The sequence below is a fragment of the Pipra filicauda genome, unplaced genomic scaffold (genome assembly GCF_003945595.2).
Source record: "Pipra filicauda isolate LSUMZ 115617 unplaced genomic scaffold, ASM394559v2 scaffold338_size783178_pilon, whole genome shotgun sequence".
Taxonomy (NCBI): Eukaryota; Metazoa; Chordata; class Aves; order Passeriformes; family Pipridae; genus Pipra; species Pipra filicauda.
The window spans coordinates 724,282-742,540 of NW_024104463.1; the positions used below are offsets into that span (position 1 = coordinate 724,282).

General features: G+C 45.6%; 1 protein-coding gene across 1 annotated transcript; it reads left to right on the forward strand.

The window, feature by feature from the left end:
* The first annotated feature begins 253 nt into the window (after window positions 1-253).
* Window positions 254-13,210, forward strand: CRABP1 (cellular retinoic acid binding protein 1). Its single transcript, XM_027712310.2, has 4 exons — window positions 254-388; window positions 790-968; window positions 3,591-3,704; window positions 12,882-13,210. The coding sequence occupies exons 1-4, from the start codon at window positions 319-321 to the stop codon at window positions 12,930-12,932; spliced, it is 414 nt and encodes a 137-aa protein (XP_027568111.1). The 5' UTR covers window positions 254-318; the 3' UTR covers window positions 12,933-13,210.
* The last annotated feature ends 5,049 nt before the right edge of the window (window positions 13,211-18,259 follow it).

Consider the following 18,259-nt stretch of genomic DNA (forward strand, 5'->3'; position numbering starts at 1 on the left):
GCTCTCCTGCTTGGGCAGCCCCAGGAGGCTCCCGGGGGGCTGCAAGGCAGGCGGGCAGGGAGTGATGGATGGAGAGGACAGCAAGGATGGATGGATGGATGGATGGATGGAGGGAGGGAGGGATGGATGGATGGCCGTGTCTGGGAGGGGGCCGGCTGTCTGTCGGCGTGGTGCCGGCCCGGGGGAAGGGGTGGGGGTCGGGTGGGTGTGCCCCGCTCCCGCAGCCGCCGCCGCGGTCCGCCCCGCTCACAAGGTGCCTGAGCCGGAGAACGAGCAGCAGCGCCGCGTCCCCGCCGCCTCCGCAGCGCCCGCCCCGCCATGCCCAACTTCGCCGGCACTTGGAAGATGAGGAGCAGCGAGAATTTCGACGAGCTGCTGAAGGCGCTGGGTGAGGCTCGGGGAGCCGGGAGCGGGCCGTGTCCCGCGGGAGGGCGGGGGGCACCGCGGCCGCGCTCCGCTCCCTCCGGGCGGGCACCCGGCTCAGGGCAGGCTCCGCCGGAGCGGGGGTGGCTCAGCCCTGCCCGAGGAGGGGCGGCCGAGCCACGGCGTGTCCCCGCCTCACCTGCGGGGCTGCCCCGGGAGCCGCTGGTCCGGCGCTGTGCCCGGGCATCCCCCCGACACCCGCGGTCCGTGCGGAGCCGCCGCAGCTCCCGGCCCGCGGCACTGCCGGGGGGTCCGCGCCGAGCCCCGGCCCCGAGCCCCGCTCCTCGATCCGCCTGATGCGGGGCGAGGTCAGCCCGGGGCACGGCTGGAGGCGTCAAGCTCTGCTTTCCTCCCCGCTCTGCCCAGGTGTCAACGCCATGCTCAGGAAAGTGGCGGTGGCAGCCGCCTCCAAACCCCACGTGGAGATCCGCCAGGACGGCGACCAGTTCTACATCAAAACTTCCACCACTGTCCGCACCACCGAGATCAACTTCAAAATCGGGGAGAGCTTTGAGGAGGAGACGGTGGATGGACGAAAGTGCAGGGTAGGAGGAGAGCTGGGGTATGGGGGTGTGTGTGTGTTTTACCAAGTTCTTTTTAGATGGGACAAACACATCTGCTGCCGGTGTCCCCAGGCAGTGGCATTGCTGCCCTCCATCCTCTTCTTGCCAGAAAGCACTCTTTGGGGGTTCTTGGTGGTCACCAGTACTCTTGTCCCTCTTGCAAGACAAAACTGAAATCTGAAGGCAACAGAGCACGACAAAAAAAGAGCACTCCCAAAAGCAGAGTTCAGATACCTGTTTGCCAGCTCCTTGGCTGGCAGAGTTTTGTCCGGCTCTTTTTGCTTCCCTCTCCCCTGGAGACTCAGGCTGCAGGGAAAGCTCTCCCCAGCCTCTGTCCCTGACAGAAACATTGGAAATGGTGGAGCGAGAGAGACCTCAAGAGTCAGGATTTGGTGTACAAACCTGACATAACTTTAGTCCTAGACTGAATCGGAGGAGTTCACAAGCAGGACCACAGACTGTTTGTAGTTTGGGGCTGAAATCCTCTTTCATGCCCCTGTAAGTGCATATGTCCAATTTGCAGAGCAGAGTGTAAGACAGACTTTCAGGTGGTGTTATACCAGCCATAGTTACACCATCTCCTTGAGCAGAAGGGAATTGGAGGACACTCACTGGAGTGTTTTGGGCTTGATTCTGTGTGAGAGACCTCTGTAAGCACTTGTGTGGCCATGGAGGGAGATTTCAGTCGGCAGCATCTGACACCAGGTTCTCGCTGATGTAGGTACCTGGGCTCTGAGGTACTGGGGACCTGGGCTGTGGTCACAGTTTGTCTTTTGAAGAGTTATCAAAGGCATGGGTTAGTTGTGCTTTCCTTGGGCACTTTACTCTCACACTTATAAAAGAAGTACATATAAAACTCTTATAAAAGAAGTACAAATAAAGAGCATCAGAATGTAGTCCCAAATGAGGACCCAGTTTTAAAAGTATCCAATGACGGTGGAATAATCTACTTTCCAAAATATGATCTCTCCTAATTCTCGGGGCAGCTTCTGAGACCCTTTGCACCATTAAAAATTCAGAACATACTGTCTTCGGTGCAATTGCCGTGAACTCAAATTTATGAAAAAGCGAAGGAGATTCTGGGAGTCAGTGACCGTTTAAAACATCCACTTGATCTCTGGGATGAGTTATTGTATATTTAACAGTTTGTTCAGGAAATGTTGCTGGCTTTGTTAATTTATCTTGTTCGGCAAAAGTAGTATTTTAGTGTCTTCATGCATAATGCAGATACAATAAAAGCGACCCGCTTTCTAGAGAAGGATTTATTGCTGCAGATGGAAAAACAATAATTATGGCTGTAAGCTATGAAAGTTGGAAAAACCTGAAAGAAATGTGTTTTGTGAAGTAGTAAATTTTTTCCATGTGTTGTGGAATTATTTATAGTCCACTCTCAGGAATAAGTTGTACTGCTGTGTGTATATAACCAAGATGGGGCCACGGAGCAAAGGCTGACAGAGAATAAAATAATACTCCAGAATGTAATTTGCAATATCTGGCAAAACTGCTGACTGGTGATAGATTTTGATATACTTTATGGGGTGGAGGGTTTTGTTCTGCCAACTAACTTGATCCATTGTTCATATAGACAAAGAGGGAGACATATGTAGTTGTACTGCAAGGCAAAGCTTCTACAACTGCTGCTTGAGAATGGCTTGTTGGCTTATAAAACCTATTGTTTTGAAAAATATTTATAAAGTAAGCAGCTAATCTTAAATCAGAGTAGAGGGGGTTTTCTCTTTGAATGTCTGGGAAGTGTTAACTTGAATTTAGGCATATATATGCACCCACACACGTGTGTATAAACATATATGTATATAACCACAGACTAATGAATGTCTCCCCCGTGTAGTTATAAAGTGATTACTTGCACATTCATTACAGGGCATCCTCCTGCACAGCTGTTCCATTGCACTGTGCAATGATAGTTCAGTGCTAGAATGAAAAGCAAAAGACTTGCCTGTTTGTGAAAGTTAAACAAAATCCTATAGGTTTTGGTGTTTTTTTTTATTTTTCAGTGATTTCATAGTCATCATTGAAATGCTTTGAAAAATGCCCAGACCCACAACCTTAAAATGTAATGTCACAAACACCCGAACTCTTAACCAAGTTTCTTTAATTTGTTTGTGATTCATTCTAGTTTGTTTTATATACAGCTAACTTGGCACAGTGCCATATAGCAGGAGAGATTGTAGGTGACAAATATATGACCACAGTGTGATATATAGGACTGTCTGTGCTTTGACTCTAAGGGGACTCCAGTGATAAATAACATGTCAGATCAAACCACACATGTACAGAGATGCTTGGGAACACAGACACGACATTGTCACGTTCCTAAATCACACTTTTCAGCAACAAGCCTTTTATAGAAACTGAGTGGCTTCACCCTGCAAAGACACATTTACAGTTACCTTGTTATTAATATAGACCTCTTTCCAAGATGCCCCTTCACACCTTAACTCTGATGTCACGGCTTTCCTTTATCTATCTGTGTGTTGCTCCTTTAGTGAGCAATTATTCTCACTGCTGCTCATTGTTGTGTCTCTGTCTTGTGCTACTGGGGAATATAATTAATGTATTTCCTAATGATTTTCTTGCCTGCAGAGTTTGGCCACTTGGGAGAATGAAAACAAGATCTATTGCAAACAAACTCTTATTGAGGGAGATGGCCCCAAAACATACTGGACTCGAGAATTAGCTAATGATGAGCTGATTTTGGTAAGAACTTTGAACCCACTCAATACATGCAACCATATTAACAGGGGTTTTTGTTACCACATAGTATGACTTATTATTTTTCCTTACTTAAGTCCATCTGGAATACTACCATTTTCATAATCTTCTACCCATACAACTAATAAATCACTCCTTTTCCTTTCTTTCTATTTTTTTTAAGAACAAATGGAGGTATATGCATGTTCTGACTTGCATTTAATTGTTATAACTTTTGCCATACTTTTACTGATACAATAATCACAAGTGGGCCACTTCTACTCTGTAAATGCACACTACCAAAGAATTTGCTTGGTTTATTGCAGATTTTCTCTGGTGAAAGTGAGATAAAGGCATTTGACCTCATTTCTGGAGAATCTTCTTTTTCAGGCATGTGCATAACATTTTGCTTCTTATCCACAGTCACGTGGCGTACAGAGGGAGAGATGTACATGTTGTTAGCATGCTCTAATCTCTCCTCTTTATGGAAAACATGTAATTTCCTTCCCCAGTTCCCTGATTATCTCTGAATCAGGTTCAGAACTGCCTTCCTGAGTTTCTCAGAAATACACAGGTTTGCACATTTGCTCTCAGCCCAAATCCCCCCTTGTGTGTGACTCCCCTCTGGCAGAGGGTACCGGGGGCGTTAGAGCGGCACCTCTGCAGCTGCCTCCTCCTTTAGATTATCCCTGTTTCTGTCAGAGTTGAGTTCTCTGCACTGCACCTTTCCCCAGCAGTCACTCCCCATCAGTTTAGCAGTGCCCAGCACCGAGGGAAGAGGCTGCAGCACAGTTCAGCTCGAGTTCAGAATCGTTTTCTTGCACATGTTCTTACCGGTGCACTCCAGATAAATAGTTGATTAGACTGTTACGCCTCATCAGCCTGGACGTGGAAGACAAGGCTGCTGGAGTGAGGGTAAGGAAACATCAAAGCAGGGTGGTTTTATTCCAAACTATCACACTGACTAAACCTCTGCACTTTAGAAAACAAACAGCCTCCCCGGTGTTTCTCTAAAGCAGTTGGAGTTCTGGTTTTGAGATTGCATCTGAAACAAAAACAAGACCCAAACCTAACCGTGTATAAACTAAAAGCTTTTAAGCTGTTAATATTTTTCCAGACATCTTGGAACTGTTCACCCACCCCTTAGGAGGAGGTGTCTGCTGTTAGTGAAATCACACTGCTTTCTCCTGAATGAATACTCCAGTGCTGGAGCGTTTCTTTTGACTCAACCACTGGAATTCTTTATATTATCGTAACACTTCAGGAGGCAAAGCACTTTGATCCCTGCTTTGCATCTTTGTACGTAATGCAGTGCACAAACTATATTCTCAACTAGAATTTTTCCAGCTTTCTAACAATACATTTCTGTAGTTGATTATTTGAGCAACAGGCTAATGAGGCAGCTGTTAAACGAAGTGAACTGCTCCGAGCAAAGCAGGAAAGGCAGTCAGAACACAACTGCCTCCTGCAAGCAGCAACGGGAACTTACCCTGCTGGGGAACAATAATGAAGTTGGATAAGAAACCAGAGTGATTCCAAGATTATAAAGCCATCTAACCTTTTTTTTCTTGTTTAATACAGTCTGTTGGACTTTTCTGAATTAATTCTTTTTTGCCAATTAGGATATAAATTAGAAAAACTTGCTTCTTCTTAAAATGTTTCCATTTATAGCATCTCACAACTTTTCCTAAGTTGGTTTACTGGTTCATTTCCTTGACATTCCAATCTGTGTATGTGTAGATTCAACTCCCAGTCTTTACATATTGTGTATAAAAGAACCTAAATAATAGGCCTAACATTTTATATTGCAAATGCTTCTTTTAACACCCCTGATCAAGCCACCTCTTGGAAGAACTTTCTGATTGTTAAGCTAAACCATTGGAAGACCTTGAGCTCCTCAATGTAAAGGAATCTTTCATTGAATCATTCTTTGACTGCTTCTTTAAACCCCTCCAGTGTATCACTTTCCTTTCTAAACTGTGCAAACCACAATGGCACAGACTGTTTTGGTAGCAATCTAGCACCTGAAGTAGTGATGACCTCATCTCACTACTCTTCTGTAAAATTATTCTGATTCATGTGCAAAGACTTTGTTAACTCTTCTCTGGGAACTCTCTATCCCAAGCAATTTTCCTGGTTTCTGATTCCCCAGAGTGATCCCCTTCCCCTCTCTGGCAAGCTGGGACTGTGTTCTTCGGTTGCAATGTATCATTTTACCGTGGCCATTATGACAACATAGTGTTTGTTTCCAAGTGACCCAGATCATTCTCTCTGGTTTTTACTACTCACTATGATATGCAGTTCCATTCTCCTACCTCTTTTTCTGGGGCATAGTGGCCTCTTTTTCTTTTTATTCACTACTTTGACAATAGCTGGTCCTCAGGACAAGTATTTTCAAGCCCTCATGACATTTGATGGGACTGAATGGACAGATCTTTGCAATACGTGGGTTAACACGTTCCAAATCTCCTGACACCCTAAAGCTCAGCAGTGAGGTGTTTCTGGGAGTCAGGTGGTGAGTGTGAGGTCTCTGCTCCTCTGGAGAACCTGAGATGGCCAAAATTAACCCTTCCAGGAGGCAGCAAAGGGTTCTACTGCTTGGAGGGAGATGGAAGAGGGTAGGCCATATTTTCTTGTCTGCGGTCCCTAATTTTAAAACCCCAGAATATTCCCTCCAGACTTGGGCTCTAACAGCTAAAACTACCTGAAGGGATTGGCTGAGGTGTGTTCCTCAGCTATGAAAGGGAACAAAGTGGGAATAGGAGCTCTGAATGAGAAGACCCTTTTGATCTCTTGCCTCTCCGCCGCTTGGGTTTTTGGGTGTTTGGGTTTTTCATCACTCCAGCAAACAAAGATTCAATTTAGATTATTTTGTCTTGCTTGGAAATCTTCCTTGGTTCTGAGTCTGTAAACCCCCACTTACATCTTGCTTCTTCCAAACTAAGAGCACAGTGAGAGGGAGAAATCTTTTGTTGTCTTCTCCTTCCTTTCTTCTTCCATTCTCCCAACTCCATTAGGGATCTTTAGGACCTGAAATTCTTCTTCAGTTCTTCTTCTCATTCAGTTTTTCTGCCCATATCACTTCAAATATTTAACAATTCCCATCTTCACATTTCTCAAACCTCCCTGCTTATCTAAGAAATGTTTTCCTTTACTCTTTCTGATGGGCTTCAATAAGTCTTTGCTTCTGTTTTTCTGTCCAGAGAAATCTTTCCAGAAGTCTTGAGACTCCTTCTTAGCTGTTACATACGTTTGCAGAAGAAATCAAGAAAATTCCTACCCCTTTTGGAAGAAGTTGCAAGAAATAATCTAAACTGTGTTAGACAAATTGAAAAAAGGCTTGGGGTAGCAGGCAGGGGGTAAGGAATTAGTTTTACCCTGTTAATCCTGGCTGCATAAATGTTGGAGGTTTGCCACATCATTTTGATCTGATGTGCTGCATTGCTTAGGGGATCCATTTGATTATGACATTTTCCTAGTGGAAGGAGGTATTTTTCTCTCCGACACAACATGTTAAATAAAATGCATTTATTATCACATGTAATAAAACAACCAAATCAGTGTGGAATTGCCATGACTACCACAGAGCTAAAATAGAAACCATACTACTGTAAAATTATCAGTGTTTCTTGCATCCTGGCAGAAGAATTCCTTATGTTCTTCAGAGATATTCCCTTGAGCAATATGATGGCCTTCCATGCCACATTGTGTCCTCTGGTACACACATGCTGGAAACACACTATTTATTTGGCAAAGGTTTTCTTTACCTTCAGGTACCAGTTGCCTTTAGTTGTCCTCAGCTCCTTGCAGCTTGGAGAATGGAGTTGCTCTTATCAGGAGATAAATAATAGTTGGCTCATACAATGGCAGGTGTAGGTCTAAAGCCCTGTTAGAAAAAGAGTCTTTTCAGTGGAGTAAGGGAAGAAGGATCAAGTTCTGCTTTATAAAAAAGGTGGCCTGAATGTCTCAGAACATTGCAACTACTTTTATCAGAACAGTTTATTCTAATCTCATCTGATGCACTTGCTGGGACTTCAGTGCTGCAGTTTTAGAATAAGTGAACAATATAGATAAAAAATGCATGAAATGTGCAAGCAAGGGAGGATGAAAAGGATATTTCCCCATCAAAGTCCACATTTATTTGTCTTGACACTATATTGTATTGTGCTTTAGGACTGTAATGTACACAGAGAGTCAGAACATCTGTATTTACAAGTCCAGATTCATAAACTATACTTGGATTAGCATTTGAGCAATCAAGATCAGAATATAACACAAAAATATATATTTCCTTTCCTTGTTTGAAAATTATGACCCGGGATTAAGTGCCTTTTCTTCCCTTCATTATGCTCTATAACATTTTTGCTGTTGCTGTGTGTTTTTGTCAGGGACATTAATGAGCTATCAATCACTTGTGTAAGTCAGAAGAACAAAAGGTCTGCTCTTTACCAAGTTAAAGGATGCTGCTTACAAATATTAACTATTCAAATGAGACACATTTCTATTCAAACTTCAGCTCCACTGCTGCTTTCAGGGCTGCTCAAGCCTCCATAGATTTAAGTTTAATCTGGAACACACAAACATTTTAAAGTGGATGTGAAGAGGGGCTTTAAAAACAGCCTCTGACCACATTTTACACAGTTCACGTATCACACAGGGGTTCTCAGAATCAATTATGGCAAGGGTCAAAGATCAGAACATTAGGGGGGTTTCAAGCATGGTTTCTGTTCTGCATTCCCTCCCCAGAAAAACCAGGCCCTGGTTGATTAAAACTGGTGAACTGCGGAGCCTTGATGAGCGAGTGAACATTTTTCAAATGACATTGCTGGCTTTTAAAATCCAACCTGGCGGGTGAGAAGGGTCAGTGCAGATTTGGAAACGTGCTTTGCAGCCGAACCGTGTTAAACTACCCCGGAGTTTAACTTCCCTGCAGCATTTGGAGAGTGAGCCTGAATAAAATCAGTTATCAAAAGGAGGGTCTACTCCTACTGAGCTCGGAGTGAGGGGCTGCTGCTGACCTCATTAAAGCAGTCCCGATGCAAGTTCAGAAGCCTGTAATGATGCAGGCGTGTGTGTTGCATGGGCCTAATGCTTTAATTTAGTCTTTGCCATGAGCAGATTTACAAGGGGGCTTAGGGAGCTACAGCCCCTGCTCTCCCCTGCAGCCTGGTCTGGGTCACACCCCCAACAAAGGAAGAAGCCACAGCCATTTCCATCTCGGAGGCACCCGATCCTGAACGGAGCCTCTCGTAATATCACTGGCAGCTGAGATGTTCTCTGTTACTGGCTTTCAAGACTGTTACTGGGAGGTACCATTGTCTCATGTTCTTCCCTCTGTCATTCATCTGCTGCACGGCTCTGAGGCATCTGTGTGATACAGCAGTGCCCAAACACACACACTGACGTTGAGGCCCCTTGGGGAATGGCCTGGCTGTGCGTGGTCCTGTCCACTGATATCCTGAGGAGAGTGAGGGGGAGCTCACAGGGTTGATATCCAAGTTTCAAAGTGAGGGCTGCACATTCTGGGACTGCAGATCCACAATGATCAACCTCTTTCCTAAAACGTTATGGGGGTCAGGAGGAGAAAGGAAATATGCAATGTGCCTTTGTTGTGAAGATCTGTAGCTTTATTCTGGGTAACATGGAGGCCTGCATGTGGACAAACCCTTTACTGAGCATTCATTTAAATAATATCTTCTTTTCCCCATCAGTTTGCTGATACCCACTTTTGTAAGCCTCTGCATTTTGGTCAATTATGAGCAGATGAAGGGATTTTTGCATACACTGGCAGAAGGGATCTTTCTCAGGTGATTGTTTCAATGACACTCTTCCTAATTATACCATGTGTTCCCTTTATCACAAAGGCTCCTCAGCAAATGTTTATAAAGAAGGCCTTCAAAAAGCAGATTTACTCCTACCAAAATATATTACTGCCCTGTAATTCTCTTTTAATCTCTCATGATGTCAGTGGTCATCAGATTTTGAGTGAACTGAGAGAGGTCAATTTATTGGATTATCCCCCTGCGCAGGGCTTTGTTTGCAGTGTGCTTTTGGACTCTTAGCTACAGATTATGACAAGCCAAGTGAAGAAAACAATTCTGCAATTTGCAGTCACTGCACATTTAAAATCCTATTTTAGATTTAGATAGAAGTCTTGCCTTGGAGCGTTTTGCAAGCTGATGAGAAGGTGCTGTTTGAAAATCCTGCATCTTCTCATCAGATCTGAATTGCAGTTTGGTGGCATTGCTCTTTTTTTAATTGCTCTGATGTAACTTCACGACCAAATAGCCAGGATTGCTTGGTCTCCTTCTTTTTGTTAGGAAGTTCTGCTGCTTTAAGTCCTGGAAATCACTAAAGTCGGCTTGTTCTGCTAGGGACTATCACTTCTTTCGAATCTAGAATTAGAACCACAGACACTAAACTCTTTATCCTACCTCTGAACACAAGGATTTAAGTGTGAAGGACACAGGAGTAACAGCCTTTTGATTTGGATCCTCCCCTGACCTTGGGCCCAGCTGTACATTCGATGTTTCTGTGAGTAACCACAAGAAAAGGAATGCAGCAAGTCTGAACACATTTCTCTTTTCTTTCTTTAGTAACACTGAGTGGAGTTCATCAACAATGATAATAAATTACAATAAGATAGGGAAACACCTTTTATGTACGTCCACATTTAAACCATGTGCATAACTGTGACAATAAAGCCCTTTATTTATGTGATTCAATTAGGTTATTAGTCATCTGGATGAGTATAAGGTGTAAAATCTAAGTGCCAAAAAATGCAGCTTATTCCCAAAGCAGATCAGAGGCCACATAACCTAAGCTGGGTCTTCAGGGAAATGGTAGCTGATGTTTTGAGAAGTGCCCAGGGGCTCCATGGTACTCCAGTGTAATTGTAATTGGGCTTTGCATGACTTTTATTTTTTTACAATCTACATTTTGAGACATGATTGTGTTAAATTTTAGTGATTTTCCAAACAGTGAGACCAGTGTGTTGCAGAGAATGACAATCCTTGCATGTAGCAACTGATTCACTATGGATTTGGGCTCCCTGGGTATGTCCATGTTTCCTGCACTTGATTTTTATCCAAATGCAGCCTGACATTTTCCGAAGTCCAGAAGTCCATCTGGAGCTGGATGTTGGAAGTACAAAAGGAAGGTGCAATGCCCCGTGTCACGGGCGTGCCAGGCTGTGACTGAGAGCCCAGCAGCCCTTCTGCCTGTGCCTGTACTCACCCACACTGAGCTTGCCCAGACAGTTACTCTTTCTTTTTGCTTCCTCCACAAAGTTTTGTCTTTATTTCCACACTCCCTCCTGTGAGTCTTGCAAGGAGGCTGCCAGTCAGACTCAGCTGATGTCTCAGGAGCAAGCTCTGCCCTGCTCCCAGTCTCAGAACTGGACAGTGGAATTTCAGACCCTGGGACCTCCAGTGGCTCCCTTGCAGTATGGAGCACATCTACTTCAACCTGCTCCTCCCTGCAGTGTTCCCTCTCCATCCAGCTGCTGGCCTGTTCTGAGAATAACTGCTGCTGCACAGGTTTAGGGGAAGGAGTTTCTCTCTTAACTCCCCTGAAAGAACAGACCTGAATTGTCTGGGGAGGCACAGGAGTCTTGGCTGCTGCAGCCTTTCTCATTAGCACTGGCTGCTGTGGCACCCCCTCACATCACAAGATGTGGCTGCAGAGCTGTGCAGCTCCAACTGTCAGGCTGGGGCCCTGCCAGCTCTGGGGGAACACTACACAGGGGCTGCTTTACCACTGTTCAGGACTTGTGCTGAGGGAGCAGCAGGGGACCCAAACTTCAATGTGCTTAGCAGTGCCTGACTGTGCCACAGAAAAACAGCCACTGTCACAGGGACCTTACAGTCCCCAAAGACAACCTCAAGGCTTGGATGGTCTTAGCTCTGACTTCCTTTCTCTGGAAAGCTCCTGCTGAAGTAATTTTGCCTTTGTGTATAATTTGGAAATGTTAAAGGAAGCCATAGTGAGGGTATTTGCAGCTGGTGCTGGGGACAATAGAGAACTATCCACATCCTTTAATGTTCATTTCCAGACATTTTCATGTATAAGCTAAAAATGTATATAAACATTTATATGATACTGATGTGCATAAAACTAAAGCCTGTATCCCCAAAATACTAACAGAGTTGTCTCCTCAATAATGTGAACAAAACATAAGCCAGAGTCAGTTTTAAAGCCAAGTCCTTTCAAGGAAGAGTTGGCCAAAACAGGTGTAGAAAGCATTAAAACAGATAGTCCAGCTGAATTTTCATAACACACTGGGGTAGGTCTTAATTTATAGTTTTCAGTGAGCCCTTGGCGGTTACTGCAGCCAAACATCCACCTCACAGCTTGTTAGTGCTGAGCTCAGAACTGTCTGTTGGTGCAGCTGAACACAAAGTTTTTTGCAGTCACTATTTCCTTGCTCTTGCACCCATTATTTCCTTCACGTTTAATTGCTTGGATTTTAGCCTGCCAGACCTGCAGTTCCAGACAGACACTTTGGGATTCAGGTGGCTTTCTCAGACAGCTGCCACAATCACTGTCCTGCCTGCAGATCCTGATAATCTGTGTGGCCCTACAGATCCTCCTCATCCCTGACAAACCCCCGGTCAAGGTCACAGCGCCCTGAGAGAAGGTTGTGACTGACACTGAGGGTTTGGTGTCCTAGGATGGGGTGTCAGCAGCCTGCAGCAGCACTGTGTTTACAAGTCATAGGTGTACATTCTCCTGCTCTTCACCATCCCTCCCCTCACTCCATTTGAACTGCTCGGATTTGTATCTGGGAATATCAAAGGATACCTTTGGAGCTCGCTGTCTGAATTCCACCCTCAGCAGTTCTAGTTCAAAGTGCTGCGACTGTTTCTAAATATAACAACAGCACATTCCAAATTCTCTTTCTTTTCTCATGTTTATTTATAAATGCGTGCCAAGAAACTATAGAAAAAGGGAATTTATGCATCATTTATCATTCTGACAAAATTCATCGCGCCTCGGAAAAAGGGTCACTTAGATTGCATTCCTCTTCCAAAATGACTTCTTTCTTTACTCCCATCTGTCAAAAGACATAAGAAAATGTATTTCTGCTGTAGAACTAGCTACTATAGTAAAAATAACATTTCAAAATGGTGTTAAATGTTTGCTGGTTCCATCTCTTCTGATTGATTTCTATTTCTTTTCCAGACCTTTGGTGCTGATGATGTTGTGTGCACGAGAATTTATGTAAGAGAGTAAAAACATGAATTTACTTGTCATCTGGGATGAAGTGGAGAGCTGTGAAACCCCCCAGTGTAACGAGTATCTGTGTGTGCTGTTCCCAATGCGGTGTTGTATGTGACCATGTGTGTTCTATCTGAACCCAGAGCCTCTGTTAAGTGTATTTTGCTTTCATTTTTCAGTGCAGACACTGTTCCTTCCCACTTTTATGCCATTGTTTTCCGTGTCTGCTTTGTATTTTGTAGTTGTCACTTGCTATGGTTTCCTCAGTTATTAAACTTATTGGGCATAACTCACAGGTGTTTTGGGGTGTTTTTAATTGAAAACCCAGCAGTGCTTTGGACAGGACTGAAACACTTCCTCCCCTCTGCTGAAGTGAGTGTGGAGTTTCCCTGCTGTCGGCAGGTACAGGGAACACTTCCCAGGGCAACACCAAGGGGTGGAGAAAAGGAGTGTCAAGGCCTTTGGCAGAGCTGCAGGCTACTCTCCCAAACCCAGAGCTCTGCTGCTTTCCTTCTTTCTGTCCTCTCTCCTTGGGAGGGTTGTTGAGGAACAACTCCTGTATCCTGTGATTCAGCTGAACCAGACAAGACAAGGCGAGATCTTTACCCTCTTCCCTGCTGTGTCTCTGAGGAATGCCCAGACTTTCCCTGTTGAGACATGCACTATCCAAGAACAAACCCCAGCTGCATCTACAGGACAAATAACAGTGTGATCATGACTAATACTTATTGTCAGCACAGCCAGGCACCTCAGGCCTGATCAGAGAACCAGAAGAATCTGACAGACTTTACTTGTTTGGGCCATAAAAAAAAAATAAAGCTGAGGAAAGCTGCTTTTGTCCTGCCTTCTCACCTGGGACAGAGAGAATTTCCCACGGCTCCACTCCCCCTCTGTGCTACAACTCTCACTCCTGGTGATTCAACATTTCGTTCTTTGAGCAACTAAGTATTTCACAAACCAGGGCCATAGTTCAAGAAACACCGAATTTCATGTATTTATTCTGGCTCAGAGTTCTGGCTGCAGCACTATCAAGTATTAGTTTCAAGCTGAACAGACATTCCACTAATAAACCAGAAAATCTTTTGTTCTTTAGCCTTGGAAGTACCTGGAGATTGAGACTAGGAGCACTGCTTATTCAAGTGCAATATCCAACCTTATCTGACTAGCTTTCTGCTTTGCAAGAACGATTTATCTGCTTCATGTCACACAATCACACAAGGTTTTTGAGAGGTTCAGTGTTAGCAGAGTATGTGCCCTGTTCACTGGACTGTGCTCAATATTCAGAACGGGAAAACAGGCCCAAATCTTGATCATCTTGGGACATCCGTGGGAAGCAAATTACTGTGTCTCTTCCTCACTCTCATAGCAGTGCAGAGGGATCCCCTTGGATAGGGCTGTGCAGGAATCAGCCAGCTGTTCTACATATTGCAGGATGAGCTACAGAAGCACGAGAGGAGACAAACACACGATGTTTTCGGTCTCCTCTGCTCTGACAGGTCGTGCTTGCTTTCCCTGCCATTGGCACTCAGGATACCATATTCCACACTCTGTTGTTAAGCCAAATCCTGTGTCCAGGACCTTGGTTCCATTGGTACCAATTAACACAGTGCATATTAGCTCACACCGAGATGAGGGCTGAAACTGGTTCATTGTGGCTTGGATGCAGCTGAAGCGGCCCCCCAGTAAGAATGAAACCATGAAGGGGGATGGCAACGATCTATCTTTATTTTCTATCTTCTTTTAAGATCCAAATTAAAATATCTGGGTGTTTTGTTCCAGACAAATTCCACTTCAGGAGTATGTGGGCCTACTTGTGCAATCAGCTGTGCCAAAGGGACCCCAGTGAAAAGTGCCAGGCTTTGAGCTAGCTCAGAGCTTCTCAGGGGTGCAGACAAGACTGTCTTGCCACATCAAGGCTGAGCAGTGAATAGCACTGTGTTGCAGGACGTGTTGGCACACGTCACATCCCAGAGCACCAGGAGCCCACCAACAGCACAGAGGGCTTTGCCTCCACCTCCAAGAAGGTGGGTGGTGGGTGTGGGGGCTGGTACAAGCTGATGAGGCAAGGAATAGAGGCAAAGGCAGTAAGCAGCAGGGCTGGTTTGCCATTCCAGGAAAACATGGAACTCCTGGCCATCACCTTTTCTACCTGTGCCTAGAACAGCCCCAGTGCACTGTTTGTGAGGGTTCAGCAGGGCACTGGTATGAACTCACACTGTCTAAAGCGTGTGCATTATCTTCAGTATTGTGGCAGCTTGGGGCACTGCAACATAAGAATGATTTGAAGGCATTAGAGAGTGTCCAAAGGAGGCAACAAACATGGGGAAGGGCCTTGATTTGAAGCCATGTGAGGACACTGAGGGCACTTGGTGTGTTCAGCTGGAGAGGAGGAGACTGAGGGGAGAGCTCACTGCAGTTCCAGTTTCCTGGGCAGGGGCAGAGGAGGGGCAGGGACTGAGCTCTGCTCTTTGGGGAGCGGGGACAGGACCCCGGGAATGGCTGGAGCTGTGTCAGGACTGGGTTAGGTTGGATTTTGGAAAAAGGTTCTTCGCCCAGAGGGTGGTTGGGCACTGCCCAGGCTCCCCAGGGCAGTGGGCACAGCCCCAAGGCTGCCAGAGCTCCAGGAGGGTTTGGCTGATCCTCTGGGGCACAGGGGGGGACTCTTGGGGCTGGGCCTGTGCAGGGCTGAGGGTTGGACTTCATGATCCTTGTGGGTCCCTTCCAGCTCAGCATATTTTGGGATTCTGTGATTTCTGTGCTTCATTTCTAGGAAGGCTCATGCTAAGCTGTTGTGCTGCTCAAGCAAATATCCTTCAGAAAACTTTCCCACCAACTGGAAAACACCAAGTCCGGTTTCCATCCAGTTGGCAGCTTCTATCCAAGTAGAAAAGCATGAGCTGTGTGTAACTAGCTTGTAGAGGTTATGATTAAAAACAGGCTCTTGAGATATGAGCTACCCTGAATATCTGGGAGCTTTCTTCTTCCGTCCCTGAAGCTTCCCCTAAGCTTCATTTGCAGTCTGGCATGACAGAAGTTCCTTTCTTTAATAATTTCAGTGTGGAAGATTCACCATTTGATTAACTTTTGTGGAGTTACATTAAAATTACTGGTGCTTGGCTAAATTCATATGAACAGAGACTAGAATTGGTCCAGGGTGTTAGTTTTATGGCTCATTGTTGAAACAGTGCAAAGGCCAAATTGCACTTTGTGAGTCTTCTTGGGTTTAAAAGCTCTTCAAATCAAGGCACACGGGGATTTGGAGTGAATTTACTGGCCAAAAACTTTACAGTTGTCTCCTGCTTTTCTTTTCTTTGCTGAGATTAAGCTCTTCTGGGAATATGGGAGTTGAATGATGCCAGGGTGACCAACAGAGAGACAGTTTTATTCACTTTTTGTGTAAAAAATCATGAATTCACTCCTCCCTAGATGAGGTGATGGAAGCAGAGTAGAGTTACTGTAGCTCACATCCACAAAAATTTGGCCTCGTGATGTCTGAGTGTTAAACGGTTGCGTGGCAGAACAGGGTCCTGAAAGCTCCAGGCACACAGGAGGGAGGGACTTCCACAGGCAAAGGGGCCAGGACGGTGGAGCACCTGAGGGTTCCAGGAATGCTTTGTTCATTACTTGATAGCGTGTGGATGTCTGAAAAGGGCCCCAGGGATTGTATGGGTATTGTCTTCCAGATTCTAACCAGATGCACTGTCTGCAGCACTGTCACTCAGCCAGGGGCAGAGCTGGCTCAGAGGTGTGCCAGGGGGTGGCAGAACTGCCCCTCCTGCTCTTCTAACACTGTCCCTTGGGCTGGAAGCTCTCTGTGGCTCCAAGCACTGGCTGGTGACATGGATTGACCCCTCTGTGCTGTCCTGCACAGCCCTGTGCCCCGGGAGCTCCCAGGCCAAGAGACCTTCGGCTTCGTTGCCAAGAACTTTCTGACCATAGAGTGGCTGCATCAGGGACTCTTCCCTGTGAGTTTATTACACACTGGTTATGTGTGAGAGCATTTCTCCACACAAGGGCAGCAGAATGCAGTGAGCTAAGAAGGTGAGTTCTTCCTCCTTGAAGCCCGAAGGCTTTGTTGTGCTGTGGCCTGAACAGTCCTGATGGTCCAATGGGCACAGTACATGTGAGTGTTCAGACACCTAAACATGGGTGTCTCCAGCTGGTTTAGATGTCCTGTATGCCCAAGAGATCTGCACAGAGCTGGTCTGCAGGAGAGCTGTGCCTCTTTTTGGAGAGGCAGCAGGAGAGCAGGGACAAAGCCTGAGGGCATCACAACTGAGGTGGCTGTGATTGGGTGACTGACTCCCAATTCCTGTGCCTGCAGGTTTGGGATTGTGCACTGCAGGGACCAACTGATAACTCACTGCTCCAGGAGACAAAGAAAGGGTTATACAGATATCTGCAGCTACTTGGCACACATGCAGCATTTCACAACAGCAAAACTTCCCCACATGAGTGGAACACTCAGATACAGAGGCCATATTCTCTGCCCTAGGGCAAGAAGAGTTCAATTTAGGATTTTCCTTTGATTTTCATTTTCATACTTCACTCTTAAGCTGCTTTCATAAAACATTTATTGTTTTTCTTCAGGAAAAATAAACATCCTAACCAGTAAACAGGTCAGGCAGTGAAGTTAGATTCAAAATAATCCACTGTGGGAAACTCAAAATATGAAAAAAAAACCCCTCAGCTAGAAATGTGATGTTACATTGACCAGTTCAGTTCACACAGATCTGTCCCACCAGCTCCTTTTGTGTGGCTCAGAGCTGTCCCACTGATGCTGAATGCTCCAGAGAGCTACTGCTGCTGCAGCTCAAGTGATCACTTCTTGCACTCTGAGTGCAAAGAGAACGATTTCTGACAGGAAGCTCCAAATCCCACATGGCTGCAGAGTGGAGAGTCTTTGAATCCTGTTAAAATACGTGCTGTCTGAACACTGCCATGTCAGAGGTGGGCCAACCTGGTGCTCTGCTGACATGAAGTGTGGCGGCCACACAGTGCTTTTGCCACGGTCTCAAACCAGAGAGGAACGTGGCAGCTGATCCCTTCTACAAGCTTGAGCACAATTTGCTGTTGGAATTTGCTGGATGGTCACACACTGCAACCAGAGAGGGATGTGGTGAGGCTTGAAATGGTTTCTGCAGCAGACAATACCACAGTCTTCTCCTAGATACTGCTCTCTCCTCACAAAGCACTGCTGAGAGAGGCAGTTTGGTTGCTCAAGCAGAATGGATGTGACAGTGTGAGTGACTGCCTGAAGTGCAGGTCTCTGAGAAGCCCTGGAGATGTGTATCTCAGGGTTAATCTTCACAAGATGTTCATGTGGAGCCAGGGGACTGATT

What these genes read in the sequence shown, in the direction of transcription:
- CRABP1 (XM_027712310.2), top strand. Translation starts at nt 319, where the DNA reads ATGCCCAACTTCGCCGGCACTTGGAAGATGAGGAGCAGCGAGAATTTC. An exon ending in TGGATGGACGAAAGTGCAGG is followed by an intron (nt 969 to 3,590) that starts GTAGGAGGAGAG and finishes TCTTGCCTGCAG; the next exon opens with AGTTTGGCCACTTGGGAGAA. An exon ending in CTAATGATGAGCTGATTTTG is followed by an intron (nt 3,705 to 12,881) that starts GTAAGAACTTTG and finishes TTTCTTTTCCAG; the next exon opens with ACCTTTGGTGCTGATGATGT.